The 19,236-nt window shown below is 42.5% G+C and overlaps 3 protein-coding genes across 8 annotated transcripts in view; 1 reads left to right on the forward strand and 2 right to left on the reverse strand.

Moving 5' to 3' along the window:
• mob2a (MOB kinase activator 2a) overlaps positions 1-11,599 on the forward strand; it is a 53,954-nt gene extending 42,355 nt beyond the window's left edge. For all 4 annotated transcript variants that reach the window (XM_068723589.1, XM_068723588.1, XM_068723587.1 and 1 more), the window contains exons 2-5: positions 3,747-3,904; positions 5,811-5,907; positions 9,356-9,480; positions 9,747-11,599. In XM_068723589.1, coding sequence (XP_068579690.1) covers positions 3,747-3,904; positions 5,811-5,907; positions 9,356-9,480; positions 9,747-10,066 — 700 coding nt within the window. In that variant the 3' untranslated portion in view covers positions 10,067-11,599. The remainder of the gene's footprint in view (positions 1-3,746; positions 3,905-5,810; positions 5,908-9,355; positions 9,481-9,746) is intronic.
• Positions 11,600-15,642: 4,043 nt separating this feature from the next.
• On the reverse strand, positions 15,643-17,708 carry kcnj11 (potassium inwardly rectifying channel subfamily J member 11). Its single transcript, XM_068722478.1, has one exon. It carries the CDS (start codon positions 17,082-17,084, stop codon positions 15,927-15,929), a length of 1,158 nt encoding a protein of 385 aa, XP_068578579.1. The 5' UTR covers positions 17,085-17,708; the 3' UTR covers positions 15,643-15,926.
• Positions 17,709-18,072: 364 nt separating this feature from the next.
• The window catches only part of abcc8 (ATP-binding cassette, sub-family C (CFTR/MRP), member 8), a 53,070-nt gene continuing 51,906 nt past the window's right edge, over positions 18,073-19,236 (reverse strand). For all 3 annotated transcript variants that reach the window (XM_068722476.1, XM_068722477.1, XM_068722475.1), the window contains exons 38-39: positions 18,870-18,932; positions 18,073-18,352 (exon numbers count right to left, since the gene is read on the reverse strand). In XM_068722476.1, coding sequence (XP_068578577.1) covers positions 18,215-18,352; positions 18,870-18,932 — 201 coding nt within the window. In that variant the 3' untranslated portion in view covers positions 18,073-18,214. The remainder of the gene's footprint in view (positions 18,353-18,869; positions 18,933-19,236) is intronic.

Genomic DNA, 19,236 nt, shown 5'->3' on the forward strand with positions numbered 1-19,236 from the left:
TTGTTAAACCGGTTTCATAGTTAAGTTGTATTCATTCACAGAGTGCACCAATCAAAACACAAAATTCAAGGCCTCTGGTTTTTTAAGTCGTAGCGTGGGAATTGTTGTTGATGATTGCATGAGAGAAGAAGCAAGTTGTAGTATTTTAGAGAAAGCACTTAAACTTATTCTCCAGCATAGCTGTGTAATGTGGCCTTGAGTGATTCCAGGATTAATTGGAACCAGGTTCTGCTAATGAAACGGCCTCAGTGTACCTGCCAGAGGGCTGCTCCTCTTTTCACAAAGTCTGTTTTGGAACCGACTTTGTTCAGTATTCTGCAGGCACACATACAGCAGCTGATGTATGCACCAGTCTGAGGCCAAAGAGATGTAAGTTTCACACATTGAACCAAGACTGCGTGAACACTCAAGGACTTGTCGGACACACAGACTCACTCTCCCAGACCAGACAGGGCTCGCTTCTTCTGGATTTTCTCGAGGTCTCTGGTGGGATCAGCAGCTGTTGTGACCAGCTGGGTCGGCCGTGAAAAGGGAGAGGGGGGCCACGGCCAGAGACGTGTGTGTGTGTGTGTGTGTGTGTGTGTGTGTGTGTGTGTGTGTGTGTGTGTGTGTGTGTGTGTGTGTGTGTGTGTGTGTGTGTGTGTGTGTGTGTGTGTGTGTGTGTGTGTGTGTGTGTGTGTGTGTGTGTGTGTTCATGAAGCTGTAGGGGTGTATTAGTTGGGTACTGGTGCCGTGGTGCAAGGGGAAAGGTAGTGGGTGAAGACGGCAGGGGGGTTGGGGAGGTGGTGTTGCTGGGAAAAGTGAAAGGAGAGAGATAAGAGTACAGCTAGCAGACAGAGTTGAACAGCTGTCGGGTCAGTCACTCTGCAGCACTGACCTCCGTGTCACTCGACTATACGACCCTATTTCCTTATTGTTCTTTCTATTGCAGATAGACACCATGTTTGTCTTCCTGCTTCTAGCCCTCCGCCTCTCTTCATTTGTTGCGCATTTTCTCATATCTCTTTGTAGATTTGTGTTATTCAACCAAGCCCAACCAGGTTTTCTGGATTATCGGTCTGTATGAGAGACTGGGCCCTGTTGGTGCCTGGCGGGCTGTGGCCGTACCCCCGGCTCGGAGACATGTGCCTGGCCCATGTCTCACTTCCCCTCCACTCCTGCCGTCTGGTCTGCCTTGATCTGGTGAGGGAGAGAGAGGCATCTGCTGCCTTTTATGGCAGAATGGCCTCAGAGAACTTTACCAAGAACAGAAAAGTGTGTGTGTGTGTGTGTGTGTGTGTGTGTGTGTGTGTGTGTGTGTGTGTGTGTGTGTGTGTGTGTGTGTGTGTGTGTGTGTGTGTGTGTGTGTGTGTGTGTGTGTGTGTGTGTGTGTGTTGCTAAAACAGACTATGTACGTATGAGGGGAGGAGTGCTGGCAGAGAGGAAGTTTTCTTTATCCTAAAATAAACTAATGGCTCCAGAATTTCACCTCCCCTTACCACACAAATGTTCGCAAGAGGTGGAGGAGGCGTATGATGGAAAATGATGAAATTGCCGAGGGAAAGAGGCAGGAAACAGCTCAGTGAAACAAAATGTTTTTAAAAGGAAAGGAAGGGGGAAGGGAGGGGTAGAAGAACTGATTTGAACCTTTTTTTCTGAAGGGCTTAGCAGAGCTGACGGTATCTGTGGATGAAGCTCCATCCCTGAGTAAAGCTCTTTCACATGATGGAACATGTAGCTCACAGCGCAAAACCAAACAGACCACATGAATGTGTCTGTGCCCTCATGAGCAGGAAGATTGCTTTTTTTGTCTGTTTTGAGGGGGAGAAGGAAGCAGACGGAGATAAGGAGAAATGAAAGCAATGATACAAACAGGCGTGGGAAGGAACCTTAAGTTTAAAAAAAGAAACTTTCATTATCATTTGCATTAGAGTAGAGGTCATGGAGTGAGGAAATGGGAAGCTGATGGTACAGGATAATAGTTGGGAACAAAAAGGAAATGAAAGAAAAAGGCAGAAAGAGATGAAAAGAAAGGACAAGGATAGAACTATGAGGCCTGAAGCGTTTGAGACTGTTTGGACCGGTGAGCCTGCAGCCATGAAGAGGAAAGGGCACCTACAAGAAAAAAATAATTAAATAGAAGAGGTGCAGGACTGAAGGAAAGAGCAGAGCAAGCAGAGAAAAGAGGTGAAACAGAAAGTGGCCGCTCATTAATAATTAGCCTGCAGTGTAATCGGTGGTGTCCTTGGTTTTTAAATGAGGCCAAAACGTGCCCAGAAGCTGCGTGATGGGAAGATCCGAATACCTTGATGAATCATTACCCAACAAACGAGAACCCGAGCTGTGTGTGTGTGTGTGTGTGTGTGTGTGTGTGTGTGTGTGTGTGTGTGTGTGTGTGTGTGTGTGTGTGTGTGTGTGTGTGTGTGTGATCGTGCAAGTGTTGGTCCTTCAGATCTCAATGTTTTCACAGGAGGCCCGAATGCAGCTTCCCGCTAAGAATATCTCCTGACAGCTAAATTAGACATTAGATATAAAGGAGGCTTAAATATTGACAAAGTGAACGGTTGCGCGCTCTTAATGGTTCCACATGTTGACATGCCTTCCCTTGTTTGCTGAGGTGGAAAACAGGGCGACGCTTCCTGTAGAGGGGAATTTAAACAGAGGTTTGAACACTTTGGCAAAGAGACCTTGTGCTCCACAGCTCTGTCATGTTTTGCAAGTGTTTATTAGTTCCCATGGATATCAGCTGGGCCTGTGTCGATCTACCTCCTCTCATTCCTTTCTCCCCCGTCTGTTCTCTGTCCTGTCTTAATCTATATTTCTAATGTTTCTGTCTGAATGGGCACCAGTCTTTGCTTCTTTCCAGGAAAGTCTGGTGATAGTCGCAGCAGAGCCTGATTGAAAGTGAGAAGGCTTTTGGCTGCGTTTTATGATCCCTCTTCATTAGTGCCGTTAGAACAGCTCTCGTCCGTCCAGGAGCCGGAGGCTTCTGGGAGTGTGACCGGGAAGGAAGTGGGGAAAAGCGAGAGCCAGGAACACGTTAATCGACCATTGTGTTTAGACGGAGGGGTGTGCAGAGAGGAGGGATGAGAACTGGAGGTTGGGGGATCACAAGACGGGCGGAAAAGAGGGTCAACAAAAGCACAATGAATTCAGGGAGCAAACTGAACCTCCCTGTCCTTAAGCAAACCCAAATAACGGCAGCAGAGCCGAGACGGAGCAAAAATAAACAGAAATAGAGTCGTCACAGAATGAGGAAAGCGAACGATGGAGGAGGATTATTAGGCCGTTGATTGCATTTGTCCCAGACAACTGTGCCTCTGTTTATTTGTCTCACTTATGTGTCGAGGCTTTCAACCTTTAACCCCAGAGTGCACTGCCTGCGCTGATGCAGACGGGGGGGGGGAGGTTACGGCCCTGGAAGTGCAGGAGGAGTGTGATATGACATCCCTGTGCTAAAACTGGCAGTGGAAGCACGAGGCACTGGGGACGGACGTCTGTGTGGAAGCTATAGACCTAACATCAGGTCAGAGTTAGGGGTCAGGTACAGCGACTGAGCCCCCTTTGTTTGGGCTCTCTGGTGGGCTGCAAGTCCGTTTTGTGAAAGTCACAGAAAGTTTTGTTACTTGTTTCTGAGATTCAGTTGTCAAAGCTTTATAGATCTCTGTGCCTGAGCTTATGCTGTTGTATCCATGCAACGTTGTGTCTTAATCTTTTATTGCCTGTATGCAGCTTCTTAACCTGTTCCCTTTTTTCTTGTTCTGCAGGAAGAAGCAGAAGCCAAATGGAAAGAAGCCTCCGGCAGAAGAGAAGAAGCAGTACCTGGAGCTGGAGTACACAAAGATCCGTGTGGTGGATTTTGACCTCAAAGAGCTGGTGGTGCTGCCCAGAGAGATAGACCTCAACGAATGGCTCGCCAGCAACAGTGAGTAACTACAGTGGTAGTCAATGATGGAAGGAATATATTCATGGTACACAGAGGAGAACAGTCGCACACATAGTTGAGGATGAACAGAAACCACTGCTGTACTTACTAAGCCTGTAAGCAATTCAACACGGTCACTCTTAAAATCTGAATATTTCTTTAATTTGAAATATATATACTTTGACAGAGCCAAGCCCCTGACATGATCCAGGCCTGGCACAGCCTGTTCTCAATAACACGCCGCTGCTTTAAACACCGTTGTTTACTGCCAGCCTCGGTGCAGTCTTTTAACTCTTTAAATTTATCGTTGTCATTATGAGTTTTGTAAACTCACTGTGGTCTGGCTGCTTCGGCGATCTTTCAGAGATCTTTATTTTTTTTTTTGTGACACTATTTTTCTCGGTCTCCCTGACTTTGTTTTGGTTACGTATCCGAACCAGGTGCAGAAAAGGAAAAAACACATTCTTTCCTTTTTATTTTCGACTGATGAAACATTGTTATAGAAAACAGATGGGGCATGTCTTCACAGGTTAATGTGTTGGAGGTTATGTAAGTTTGAACACAAACAAAAGGTCTGAGCAGTGTTTTGATTAAAGAGTTTAACTAAATCAATAATCACTGGAACCATTTCATTCCCCTCACACGTATAAACCAGCAGCACTTAGACTGTTTAGTGTTCTCACTCGGTGGCTACTTTGGACGGTGCAACTTTTAAATTGTGTCCTTTGGCTCCTTTGTTCCATATGGAAGGATAAATCGGCAGGATATATGCTTATCTGCTCAACATGACAGAACATCAGAGACCAGTTCCTACAAAGTGGAGCCAGATCAACAGAGCTACTGCCTGAAGCACAGATTATCACTTAAATTATTATTTAAAGCCTGAGTTGCCGACTTTGTTCAGACCCTCCAGCTTTCTGTTGGAACACTGTGTAATAGCTACTCAACATGAGAAATTACCTTTGGGACAGAATTAACAATAAATCAAAAGTCTCTAAAACAAGTTAAAATGTAAAGGAACTATAACACAAAGTCAGCCATTGCTTCTCCTTCAGTTTTTAGATTTATTCCAGCCTCATTAGCTACAGGTTAAACAGAAAATGTGTCTACCCTCTGTATGAAGCTCCACATCATGTTCAGAATTCATGTAATTGTACATCTATATTTAATTCATCAAACTGTCAATGTTTTATTAGATGGCTTATTAATTAATTCAATTATTTAAATTTGTTATGGATGATTATGTTGACATTGCTCAGCTTGAACAAAAAAAAAAACGTTTTCTGCCCAAATTAAACAGAACACTATTCTTTCTTTGTTGTTCCTTTTAAATAATTTGATTGTCTGCAAAGAAAGGTTTACAGCTTCGAGTGTCACCAAAGGTCTCACAAGTCTGCTCACGTCTAACACACAGAGCAAATATTTTTGGCTGGGAGATACGTTTCTCCTTACAGAATACCCCCCGGTTGTGCCTACTGCTTTGTTGTTGCAGCACAACAGGTTGTGTAGCGCTTGGCTTCGTGGCAGAAATACCCGTTTCAGTTTGAAGTGACTGCAGCGACACCTTAAGTAGTTGCGAAAGGTTCAGCCGCCTCCCATTATTTCCATTATTCCGAGGCTCACATGCTGCTGAGGGACTTGATGGATTAGTATGTGCATGTGACTGTGCCGGTCCCATTGACCACAGTGTCGGGTACATTGCAGTATGCCGTATACTGTAGGTGTGTCCTTGTCATCCATAGCATAATGTGTAATAACACACAGACACACACACGGTCCTCTTTCATGTTCTGGCAGTATTTTAGTTATTCACATCAGTCAGGCATACAGAAGTCTCTCTTTTATGTGTTCCACGTCAAACATTGATGAACAGACTCTGAAATCTCTCTCGTCTTCTTTTCCACAGCGACGACTTTCTTCAATCTCATCAACCTGCAGTACAGCACCATCTCAGAGTTCTGCACTGGGGACACCTGTCCAACCATGACGGCCTGCGTTAACACGTAAGTTATCTCCACCGTCTTCTGGTTTATTCATCGCTCACCTGCCCAGGCCCGGTGGTTTATTTATCACAAATTGGTTAATTCATCAAGGGACGCTTCTCCGGTCAGCGAGGGACGACTCACAACGCAGAGAGGTGCACTCAGGTTGATTTACTGGTCAGGAAATGGCTCATTGCCGCTGTACCTTCTCACCGATGACATCATTAGTATAGAAGTAGATGCACCGATTTTGAGTCGGTCAAAAACTTTTGGTTGATTTTTATTTACAAACAAATGGGCTAGATTCTTTGGCTTTTTGCCTCAACTAGTTCCAGACTCATCCAGTGCAGCAGCTTTAGGCTTAGTTTGTAATAAATGTGACCACTGAGCATCTGAACTCCGCTGACATCATTACATTCACATCATACACAACGCACAGATGTGATCAAAGTGTTAACAAAGGAGTCCGCCTGTAACTCAGGTGGTAAGGCTTCAGGTTCATTCTCATTCTTTGAAAGATGTCTGTGATGATTTTCGAGGGTTAATTAAAGAAAGATGAAGGGTGGTTTATTGCTACTGTGTGCAGTAAAGTAGGGCATACCTCTGGAGTAGTTCATGTAACGTGGAGACCTGTTCATGCCATGTTAACAGAAGGAGAGGTGACTGACTGTAAGCATTTATCTAACTAGTTTGTCCTGTCAGGGCGGGGTGTTGTCTTTAAAACCTGATTATCCACGAGACTCACTACGCAGCTCTTAACTAATTACAAGTACAAGCGCTCACCCTGTTTAAACATACGAGGGTGACAAACAACACAACCGTTGAGAAGTGACACACATGACAGTTGCTGTGAGAGACGATCTTGTCACGAGTTCACCTCCCAGTCGACAGTGGATTTTTCCACTGCTGCCACCTTAAGCTGTGGCTGCTAACCCAGAAGTGGAAGAAGAAGCCAATGTGCTTCGCCTGCGGTATATGAACAGTTGAGAGAGTCGTGCGGATTAACATGTTTTATGTCTATTGACCTGTAGAAAACAGAGCCAATGACTTAAACACACATTGCGCAGTTTTAGTTTGTCTCACAGCTCAGCTCACATTCAACTAGAATGATTAATGCATGTTTGTTTGACTTAAAGTCTCACTGTTAAAACGGTGTTTCTAAGAAGAAGCCCACCATTTAGGATGGTACCTTCCCCGCTGCCCGGCACCCCACCCTTTCCTGCCCGTGCAGGACTTGGCACCCGCGCCCCCCCTCTGTGGTGAAAAGTGACTGAGCCACAGTCACAGCAGCGTCAGTACCCCTGCCCCAAGGCACAGCTCAGCACTATTTGTGGAAGAAAATGTTTCCGTGAGCTATGAGGGAACGGAACCATTTGGTAGCTATTTAGATGCGTTTTGAGTGTGTGCGTGCGTGTGTGCGTGCGTGTGTGCGTGCGTATACGTGCACGAGAGAGAGATGTGTGTTCGTCTTCTCACTCCTTTCTTTAAGCGTTGGGTTCTTATAGCCAGGTCCATTTTGGATTCGGTTGGATTTCCTATTTTTAAGAGTGTGCAACACATTCAGTCATTTAGCTCAGTTGCAAACATTTAATCTGTCTATTTGAACTTTTGTCCTCGGAGAGTCGGTCAGTCTTATCTAAGTTATATTTGTTGTTTCATTGCTTTCATTACATCCTTTAAACGTACATACTCTGCAGGTGTGACCGGATATCATAAAGCCACATATCAACGTAGATATTGTTTGTCCTCGCATTGTACAGTGCGCCACCATTCGCACCATGGTGACATTTACCAATAACCTATAACCTCCAAAATAATATATAAAAACAATATTTTGGAGATTAAATGATATATAGATTTAATGAATAAAAATAATACATGAAAACAGGGGGGGTAAAGTACCATAAGACTGCTATGAACCCAATTCATTCCATTGCAAAACAATTGTGACGAACACAGGGAACAAAATCTATTTAAAAAAAAAAAGTAAACTAGGTTTTTTTCAAATTTAAATAAACAAAAGTTGCATGAATTGAAAAAGAAATGAGTAAAATCTATATTCATTAAAGTGCTATCAAGCCCCAGCTTGTGTGTTCATACCCAGTTAATAATCCATGGCCTGTAGCAGAGCTTTTCACTGTAAATGGCAATGGTTTCATCATGTCTGTGTGGAGGAGACATGTTTAGTCGGTGTCTGATCCAGAGTGAGTAAGTTTATTGTGAGACTGCTGTCCCGGTGCTGTGGTCAGTAGGTCTCCTGCAGGGTCAGCTATGTGGACGCTTTACATTCCTTAGGAAGTGTAATCTCTGCCCCACTGCCTCCCAGACCCGCACTGCTAACAGCAACACCTACACGCACCTAACTTTTCACTTTATTCATTTACCTTTTCAGCTCGTTGGTCCATCAGCCGGCCTTTTTGTCTCTATGGTTCACAGTTCTGTTTTACCTCCTCCTCCTTGGTTAACTCATTCGTCTATTTCTAAGGTGCTCACCTGCTAGCGTCACTAGCTCTGTGCTGCTGACCTACTGTTAACGAAAACTCCGATCCGCCCCAATTCAGCTATCTGGGTCACCCCCCTCCGGAAACATTTGATCAGCAGCGGGACTGAGAAGTGGGTGGGGGGGGGGGGGGGGGGGTCAGAGTGCAGTTAACTCCTGTAACAGCAGGGGAATTTGGCCCAATCAGGAAATTAAAGCTCAGGAAAGTCCACTGAAAGGAAAACAACATGGTCTCAGGATGAGGATGTGTCTCTCTGAGACAGTTATGCTTTTTACGAGGCATATTCTCCGCACAGGGCTGTTCTTAGCCCTGAGCCCTGAGTTAGCCTTAGGATAACTTAGCCCCTTTTCACACACACGTTACCTCAGGGTTAACCTAAGCCCATGGCTATACGAGTCACACTGCACCTCTACTAGCCCCGAGGTAAATGTCGGTTGGAACTCATGACTAATGTTTACATTCTAGAATGACGCGTTGCTTCTCTTCCACAGAGTGGACAACAAAAACATGACACAATTCCCTTTGTTTACTTTAGCGCCGTTTCACACGGGGAACTTTAAGCGGATAAAAGAATCGGGTGATGAAACCTCAAATTCTCGGCTAAGTACAGTGTGAAAAGCACCAGTCTGTCGTGTAACTGGACCACATCCTCATGCCAGAAAGGCAGAATGAGATGTCACTGGGAGTTTGGTTTTTCCCTAAATGATGAAATAGGGCCAGGTTATGTCTCATAGGCCAGTTATGTATCACGGCTTACCTGTATGTTGTTTCTCTTCCTACTTGAATGAATAATGTGTGTACCAGGAAATACTCCTTGTGTCTGAGCATCTCCTACTACAAGCATTCTTCAGAAAACTTTAATTCTGCGTAGTAGTGTCCTGCTCCTCATTGATATGTCTTAAATGCTATTTTGAAAAGCGTGCGTGTTAACAGCGATTGGCATGTTTTCTTTGTCTTTCTCTTTCTAGAATATACTACTGGTATGACGAGAGGGGGAAGAAGACAAAGTGCACTGCTCCACAATACGTCGACTTCGTAATGAGTCTTTGTCAGAAACTGGTCACAGATGAGGAAATCTTTCCTACGAAATATGGTGAGTGTCCCTCTTCTGGTGTCCTGTCTGCTAGAAGGAAGTGATGCTGTACTGCTGCCCCCTGCTGCTTCAGATGGAGGGTCTGAATGAGTGGCGCTCCAACAATATACATTGGAAAGAAATTATAGTGTTATTATTTAGGTCTGCATCTTCTCTATCAATCTGCTGATTTATTTTTTGATATAGTTTTTAGCCTTTAAAAAAACAAATATATATATTTCCTGTGCTAATCCAGTCTCTCTTGTGTGTTTTTTTTCTCCCTCCAGGCAAAGAGTTCCCAAACTCCTTTGAGTCTTTGGTAAAGAAGATCTGCCGGTACCTGTTCCACGTGCTGGCTCACCTCTACTGCGCGCACTTTAAAGAGACAGTGGCTCTGGAGCTGCAGGGCCACTTGAACACTCTGTATGCACATTTCATCGTTTTCGTAAGGGAATTCAACCTGGTTGAACCCAAGGAGACCTGTATCATGGACGACCTGTCCGAGGTTCTCTGCACCCCCGCCCCGCCCCCAGCACCCGCCCCGGCCCCCTCCGCTCCGGCCTCGGCGCCCTCCCCTTCTTCACAAAACCACGTGACAGAGAGATGAGCGGGGGCGGCGGTGAGACAGCAGCCCCGGGGGTGATTGAAGATAAGATAGAGGAGAGAAGGAAAGACCGCCTGGACCCCTTCCTTGGTGCCAGCAGGACTTAAAGACCTTCCACTACCCTTATATTTCGCTATGACACCAACCAACCAACCAGCCGGAAGGAAGGGGGGGAGGGTTTTTGAGGGGTTTGGGGTAGCGGGGAGGGGTTTGTCACGCCAGCAGGAATCAGCGTGAGCATTCCTCCCAGGGGCAAATCCCTCCCATCTTCTCTGCAATTTAAACTAGGAACAAAAAGTATGTGTACGTTTTATTTTTGGTTTTATTTCACTTTTTAATTTTTTGTTGAAGTTTTATTCGGTTTTATTTTTTGTTGCAGGGAGGGGTGCAGCCTCCCTGTGTCCTCTACCTAACATACAGTACAGGAAGGGGTTTCTGCTTTGCTTCAACCTGCTATTGTACAGCGTTGTTAATGTGAGGAGAAGAGGCGTTTCTCCTCACCTGCAGGCTCCTCCTTCACTCCTCCTGCAGCCTGCGGGGGCGCGGCCACTACGCTGGCCAGTAGGGAGTACGATACTGCCTGACGGGGCGATACTAGCCAATCACTGTTTGGGTTGTTTATGTGGGGGATGATTGAAGCGCTTCCTACTCAGGACCTAAGAGAATATGTCACTGCTGCCAGAGAGAAGTCTCTTCTTTTTTTTTTTTTATTCTGTTCCTTGTTCACCAGACTGCTCAGCCCTTCATATGGCCGATGTTGATCGTGTTTAACTACAGTATAGTCACATAATCGCCTGGTGTACCCCTAACAGACATGTCCCAGAGTCCACCTGTAGAGGGCAGCACACATAAAGACAAGGCAACAGAAACGGAGATGGAAAATGTAAAGATTGTATGATAGATATTTAATCTGATCAGAGTCGAGATAGACTGGTGCCAATATGAGGCTGAATCAGAGTTGCATGCTGGTGCTCAGCATAGCAGCGGCCACTTGAACCACCACCGACACCCACTTCAGCAGCACAGAAGGACAAAGACATGAGGTAATGTCTGCAGGCCCAGAGAGGCCCAGATGGAGACAGAGTGAGGGGTGGGACTAGATGATGTGGAGCTGCTCTGCTGTTTAACAGTCGGCTGTACTCCCAGTGCAAAACTAAAATTCTCCACTCCTGGTTTATTATTTTTTACCTGTCCCGTTTAAAAATTTGCTTTTTTAAAAAGATTATCAGAGGGAAACTAGTTCAGAAATAATAACAATAATGGTATCATTACACATGTATAGAAAATGCACAGTCTGCTTGGACTTTACTGTACAAAGAATCGCAAGCGGGTTCTCTCAGACATAGCCTTTGTATGGAGGAGGATTGGGTTTATAATTCTCCTTTTTTATTTATTTAAGTTTTGTTTTTTGTTTTTTTTTGCAGGGTTCTTCAGTTCTGGCTCTCGTTTTTATGTATTTTAATTATTAACTAAGTTAAAAGCAATTTAATATTTTAAGCTCTGCGGATTATAATCTAATAAAAGAGAGAAATGCCACCTTGCCTCAGAGTCTTTTGTGTCTGTGTGTTTGTGAAAATTATGCAAAAGGAAAGAAACACAAGCGTGTTGTGAGCAGCTTCATAAACATTTTGCTATTTTTAAAAGAGGACTTGACTAAATTCTCCCATAGTTTACTAACCCTTACCTGAGGTAGAACAAAGCAGGTGTTTTCATCATTTTGATGATGATGCTGTAACCAAACTATTTCATACAGGAAAATACAACAAACAGTGATTGAAATGGCTTCGGAGCTCAAGATTTCTAAACGTATCTCCTCTTTCAAGTTTTTAACTAGACTCCAAGCTCCACTAGAACAGGAACTGTTACCACCTAAGACTTTACACAGATTTTTGAAATTGTTTTTAGTTTTGTTATTCTCATTTCCATACCTGTTCCCGTTTGCTGCAACTTATGAGAAGTATGAGAGGAAGATGAGAAGAAAAAAAATTATGATAATTGAATAAGAGGCAAACACCATTCCAATGAATAATAGTTGTATCACCATAAACACAAAAGAAACACCAAAATGTAAATTGAATCTCAGATAATAATTTAAATCACAATCAACACAAGAGTGAACAAGGCTTTAAACATTGTCCATTCTCGGTGATAACGGGGAAAGACAAACCGCAGCCAAACAGTTTTCACTTTCAAGCTTAAATGTTATAAAATCAGAGACAATCAGTGCAAACTTTCAACTTGAAATGAATGCAACTTAAAATCCAGACTTGATTTAGATTTGTATTCACCCCATCTTCATTGTCCAGTCTTCTTCGTTGGTTCTCAGAGAAAAGGCACAAGGTGTTTGGAGACGAGGACATCAAGGATCTACTGTCTGTACACAGCTGGAATCTGAAACGTTGATTTAGATTTTTAATAGAATTATTTTATATTTGATTGATTGTGTGTCTGTAATATGGTTTTTTTTTGCATGAAAACGCTGGAGGAGCAGCTTGAGAGCAGCAAGGAGGCTTATTGGAAGCAGCTGATCCACCTAGGAGACGAGATGTAAGAAAAGCAGAGGATGCTGAACAAACAGGGAAAGGAAACGTCAGTACTGCAAAAGCTGTTTTGATTATTGTGTTAGTAAGTATAATAAATATGACAAAAGTCCTAGAAAATGTCAGAATATTATAGCGTAGTCGGCGTTGTATACCATACGATGTTATTAATGATATAGTAAAGTATACCATATTGTCATTAAGATATCAAAGCATAATTTGGCATAAAAAAGTCATAAAATATAAACAATAGTAGTATAGTATGCCATAAAAGTCATAAAAATAAAGATTTCATACAAAATTCATAATATAGTAAGCCATAAAATCTGACAAAGTCTTGGTATAATATAGTATTTGTTTAGTATGCCAAAAAAGTCATAATATAGTATCACAAAAATGTAATAAAAAACGCCATCCAACTGGATCACAACTCTCCTGTTGTGATCCAGTTCTGATTTAATAAAAGTTGTAAAAATCAATTGTAATGATTTCATTTTTGTAGCTTCTTTTGTAGGACATTGTATGAATGTTTTGTTTGGAGAGACACATAATTACAATAGAATATCTTGAAGAACTATTAAAGTATGCTTCTTTTGCTACGGCTAAAAGTGCTACATTTAGCAACAATGAGCACCGGACTGAGAGTTTAGGGTCAGTCAAATATGCTATGCAACAGTGATAAGGTGTGTCAGATCAGACAGGGTGAGGGAAGAAGGTCTGAACACTGGAGTTTGTGGGCTCAAACCTCATGTGGTGCAGTGAATTTTAAAGTTTTACGCCCAAAATGAAGAAGCCAAATTTACAAAGCGAATGGCTCTAAGTGCACATGGTCACTTAGAGCAGAATGGCTGGTTAGTTGCTGGTGTGGAAGGCGCCAGGCTGATGCAGACATTGACCCCATGGCCCTTCTGAGTACATTCAACATGCTGAATGCATTGATACATTGAGTGAGGGAAGTCCTCAGTTTTGGTTTGGAAACTCTGAACTCATCCGAGACGAAATGAAGAGAACGGTGGTGTAAGAATTTTCATCACATTCACGACTTCTACAACTATAATATCAAATACTACGGCAGCAGACTTTCTATCATTTTGTGCTATTTTTTTTGGTATGATGTCTTGTGACATTTTATGGCATGTTTTATTACCTTAGTATTACAAACCATACTTTGATATGTTATGACATTTTAATGAGAATCTATACTATGACATGTTTTAATGATTTGTTTAGACATACTATGGAAATTGTATGACTTTTTATGACATAAAAATGATCTTTTTATGACATTTTATTACTTACTGTACTAAAACAATTTGAATGATCAATCAATATACTGTATCAATTTATATGACTTTTTATGGCATACTATGACTTTTTTGTCTGAAATAAAGTTCAAAACTTTTCGACACACTATACTATACTATGACCTTTTTATGACAATTTGCAACATATTGTACTATGATTTTTCTATGACTTTTAGCAACAACCTATGCTATGAATTTTTTAATGATTTCTTACTGTACTATGACTTTTTATGATTTTTTTTACATATACTATTTTTACTTCATTATTCTATTATATAACTTTTTAGGCATAGTATACTATGACTTTTTATGATTTTTTTTGACATACTATGACTTTTATATAATTCTTTTTGACACTATGACTTTTTACTGACTATTTTCAACATGCTATATTATGACTTTTTATGACTTTTTCATTATTCTATATATCTAAAGTTTTTTACACATTTTTAATGACTTTATTTATCAACATACTATACTATGACTTTTTAATGTTTGTTTTCCAACATACTATACTATGACTTTTTAATGACTTTTTTAGGCATGCTATACTATGACTTTGTATGACCATTTGCAACATACTGTACTAAGACTTTTTATGATTTTTTCAACATACTGCTGTATACTATGGACTTTATTAGCGGTGCTATACTATTACTTTTCATTACTTTTTTCAAAATACTATATTATGACATTTAGAAGACTTTTTTCTGACATACTAAACTAAGACTTTATGACTTATATGAGATACTATACTATTACATAGCACAATCTATATTTTATGATAATATACTATACTGAGTAGTTACTCTGTATGTAACCCTTTTTATGACATACTACATTCTGACTTCATTTTTAAATTTTTATGACATATTCAACAATGACATTTTTCCTGTCCCACTTTTTATGACATAAATTAATATTAAATTTGTATGACTATTTATAACACAGTAAACTAAGTCACTTAATGACATACTATACAATGACCTTCATAAGACAGTGTTATGACATACTGTACTACATTTTATGACTAACTACACTATAATTTTAACGCCATTCATGACATACTATTTTATGAAATTTTTTATGTATTTCAATGAAATGCTATATATAATATGCCATTAAAATGTCAATATTTCATATTGTAGTGTGCCTTAAAAGAGTCATACCATATGCAATAAAAAGTCATAGTATAGCATGTTTTAAAAAGTAAAAATATAGTGTGTCATTAAAAGGTTCTACTATTATTCATAAAATCAGTTATAGTATGGTGCAAAAATGTGATTCTATAATATAAAAACAGTTATGTATACTCTGTTAAAAAGTTTTATAGTATGCAAAATGTAAAAATGGCAAAGTATAGTAAGCCATTAAGAATATCACAAAAAGTCATCGTACATCATGCTGTTAAAAAGCCATAGTATAGTATGTTGTAAAAACTGTTATAAATAGTAAGCCATAAAAATGTCATAGTATAGTGTAAAGACAACATGGAAGAGTAAAGCATGCTTACATGTGTGTTGACTCAGCAGTGATAACATTAAATGAAAAGTTGATCTAAAGGAGAATTAATATCTGACAGCAATACAGACTGCCTGAGAGCCTTACTGCAATATATTATATTGACCTCAGACTTCCATGATTGTGAGACCCCTAACTTTATGGGCAATGCTAAATCATGGACTCCCTTTTAAATCATATAATTTTGTCTCTCCAGCCACAAAAACACTTTACATGAAGGATTCTCCTTTATTGCTTACATGCATACATTCTTAATAATAATTTAAAAAAAAAAAGATGAAACAAATCCAAACTGTACTTTGTGTTCATTGTTGGTGAATTCTGTGACCCTGAGGGAAAAGCTTGTTGATGTGCGCACATCTGACAGCATCTGATGTGAATTATTGATTAGAGGTACTCCATAACACACATACATTAATTATAAAATAAACATCAATTTTAAATAATCAATCCTAAGATAAAATGCTGGCAGTCATGGTTTACATGAACCGGTCCTAGTTACATCTCCTTCCTTCTGCGGACCACCGCGGAGCCCCGCCGCCTTCTCACAGTCGCCCGCAAGGTGACGCCCTCGTTTAGTTTAAACCGAGCGATGCCACCTGCCTCATCCAGTTTCTTGGCGCTGCAGCACGGCGTCGGGACCTTCATAGTGTTACCGAACTTGGAGTAGTCCACCGCGTACATGCCGTCCTCCGCGGAGACTGTGGGCACGAAGCGCTGCCCCCACAGGATCTCCTCCGACACGTAGGAGGTCCTGGCTTGGGTGGTGATGCCCGTGGTCTCCACCACCCCCTCCAGCACCGCGATCACCTCGATGTCCTCATGCTGCAGGTCAAAAGCGGACAGCTCATACAGAGGGCTGTCCTTGTCGATCACGTGACAGATGATGAGGGGGGACACCAGGAAGACGCCGTTGGTGCCCACCGGGTTATCTATGTGGATGTCGATCTGGTCCAGAGGCACCACCTCGCCCTCCTTGGTGGTGCTTCTCCTGACCACCTGCAACCGCACGGTGGCGCTGATGATCATGCTTTTCCTCAGATCCCCGATGCGGATCATGAAGCACAGCTTATTGTTTCGGACGGAGATGACTGCGTGCTTGCTGAAAATGAGCGTCTCTGCGCGCCGATTGGCCTGCGCAGTTTTCATGAAGATGCAGCCGAGCATGATGGCGTTGATGACCAGACCGACTATGTTCTGCATGATCAGGACGATGATGGCGGAGACGCACTCCTCCGTGATCATCCGGCCCCCGAAGCCGATGGTCACCTGGACCTCTATTGAGAAGAGGAAAGCGGAGGAGAAGGACTGAATGCCCGTTACGCACGGGACAAAGTCGTCTCCTCTCTGGTCCAAGTCGCCGTGCGCAAACGCAATGAGCCACCATATCATCCCAAAAAGGAGCCAGCTGCACAGGAAGGACATGGTGAAGATGATGATCGTGTGGAGCCATTTTAAATCCACGAGAGTGGTGAAGACGTCCAGCAAGAATCGACCCTGTTCTCGGATGTTGGTGTGCGCAACATTGCAGGTGCCGTTCTTGGCGACAAACCGTGCTTTCCCCGGTTTGGTCTTAAACAACTTTGGCTGCAGGACATCTTCAGCCAGACGTGTGAGCAAGTAATCCTCAGGAATGAGTCCTTTCCTGGACAACATAGCGCTCCCATGCTATGAACCCCTAGCCTTTGTGTGATTCGTCTCTGCTCTGCTAAAGATGAATTATTTGTCCTCTTCCCCGGTGTCTTTTCTTACAGCTCCTCGGCTTCCGAGCGCGGTAGAGTCTTGCTGTCCGTTTTCTGGAGGTATGTGCGCTCCTCACGTTGCCTCCAGATCAGGCGCTCCGCAACCGCGAAGTCCCAGGGGAAATTCTTCATCCAGCTCCGCAGCTGTTGCCGTCACTCACACCACCCAACAGACAGGGCATAGATGCGCCACACCGCCCCGTTCCATTGAGGATCGACCCAGTGTGCACTCGCCGTGGAAATTCAGCGAGATGTCAAATGTTGATGCCGGAGCGTAATGGGCCTCTAGGTTGAGTTTTATTATCCTTTTGATTAGAAGGCAGGCTTTAGTGGCGCATTCGGCTCTGTGCTGACTCCACCACTTTACAGCAGCATGGTAACGTCACAATAACTTGGTAACGTGAGATAAGGTAGGCCTACTCCGTCCCTCCACCATCTCTGTTGTGCCCTTCCTTTGATTTTCAACGAGAATACTGGAGTGGGCCCATTTAGCTTAAAGGCGACAGGCAGCTCTGAATATATAATGGGTTAAATATAGAGCACTCTACAGTAAATCATCTTCAGGCCGTTTGAGATTAACTTTGCTTTACATGAATAGAAAGCGGGCTGTTCACCGACAGGACCCTTTTCATACATCCAGGGTTTTAAAACGGCTGGGCTCCTTCTCCTTTCCATTCCACCTATGGAAACCTTATTTTACAGGTGGCTGTGCTCCTCTATAACTTTCTAATGTCACATGTCAGTCCTGGTTGTAATAGACGCAGCTGCTCGTCCCACTGTGACACCCATGACTATATAAAGATGATCAACACTCATAAAGTTTCACTCACACAAGCACAAAAAAAAAAAAATTATCCCAGTCCTTTTCCTGACCAACCCCAACAAAAAAACACACATGTTAATGATAATTTACGTTTTATTAACAAAGAGTTCACTTTTTATGTACAAATATTATACATCACGATTATAAAATAAAAGGAATATATCTTCCATGGGACAATTGCACTTTGAATGTCTTCTTCTAATGCTTCCTTCCTTCTTGTGCTACTTGTCTGCTCGGACAAAGGAGGTGAAGACGCTGTCCTCCTTGTCCAGCAGGGCCTGGGGCCTGTCGTACTCCAGGATGATCCCCCGCTTCATCACAATCACTAGGTCGGCATTCAGGATGGTGTGGACGCGATGCTGTGCAGCGGAGGGGAAGAAAACCAGTCACTATATTGACACTAGATGAGTCTTTTGAAACAATAATCAATGCTTTATCACACAAAATTGCAAGTACAACTCGAATGAAACTAAGAGAGATGAAATAAGAGGTTCTGATTCAGGAAAATGTTCCTCCACAGAAAAATATGAAATATCTTAAGCTGAAGAGTTCTGATATTTCAATATTCATTGATGATCTTTTTGATTACTTTATTGTGAAATAACCTTACGAATTCAGAGATACAATTTCCCCGAAAGTCTGGCATCTGCTCTGATTTCCCCTTTCCTGTTTTGCTCCTACCTTTTCAATTTACAGCATAATCACACAGAAACAGTTTGGAATAGATTTTTTTGTCCACTCTGCATCTGTTTGCTTTGTATCACTTTACAAGAACTGCATCAGCAGTGCAGGACAAAGGTCAGCGCTCTCAGGGGGAAATGGGTGCGCTGCATGCATCACTGTAAATGCCTGGCACAGTGTGGGGGAGATACTCACTGCTATAGTAACTACTGTTCGGTCAGCAAATGCAGTCATCACCACTTTCTGCAGGATGCTCTCCTGTGAGGACAGAGGCAAGGGGAGAGGAGAGCAAAGTAAAATAAAGAGCAATTTTAAAAGTTAACATGTTCCTTCATACTGTTCTACCTTGTTGAAGCTTATTTTTCAAACTGTCACCTCTCTCGTTCCTCATCTAGTGTCCCTGATTAAACGCTTCACCGTGTTTCCTCGAGGGCAGTGCAGCTGCGTTATAGTAAGCGAGAAACGTCGCTCTTTGTGACCGATCATTCTGGAATGGGTCGTAAGTATAAAAACACTGACTGCCCTCAGGCTCTCAGTATTTTCCCTCCATTTCTTTTGTTCT

The sequence above is a fragment of the Cebidichthys violaceus genome, unplaced genomic scaffold (assembly GCF_023349555.1).
Source record: "Cebidichthys violaceus isolate CVI_PGR_0920_01 unplaced genomic scaffold, fCebVio1.0.p SCAF_3, whole genome shotgun sequence".
In the NCBI taxonomy this organism is placed as follows: domain Eukaryota; kingdom Metazoa; phylum Chordata; class Actinopteri; order Perciformes; family Stichaeidae; genus Cebidichthys; species Cebidichthys violaceus.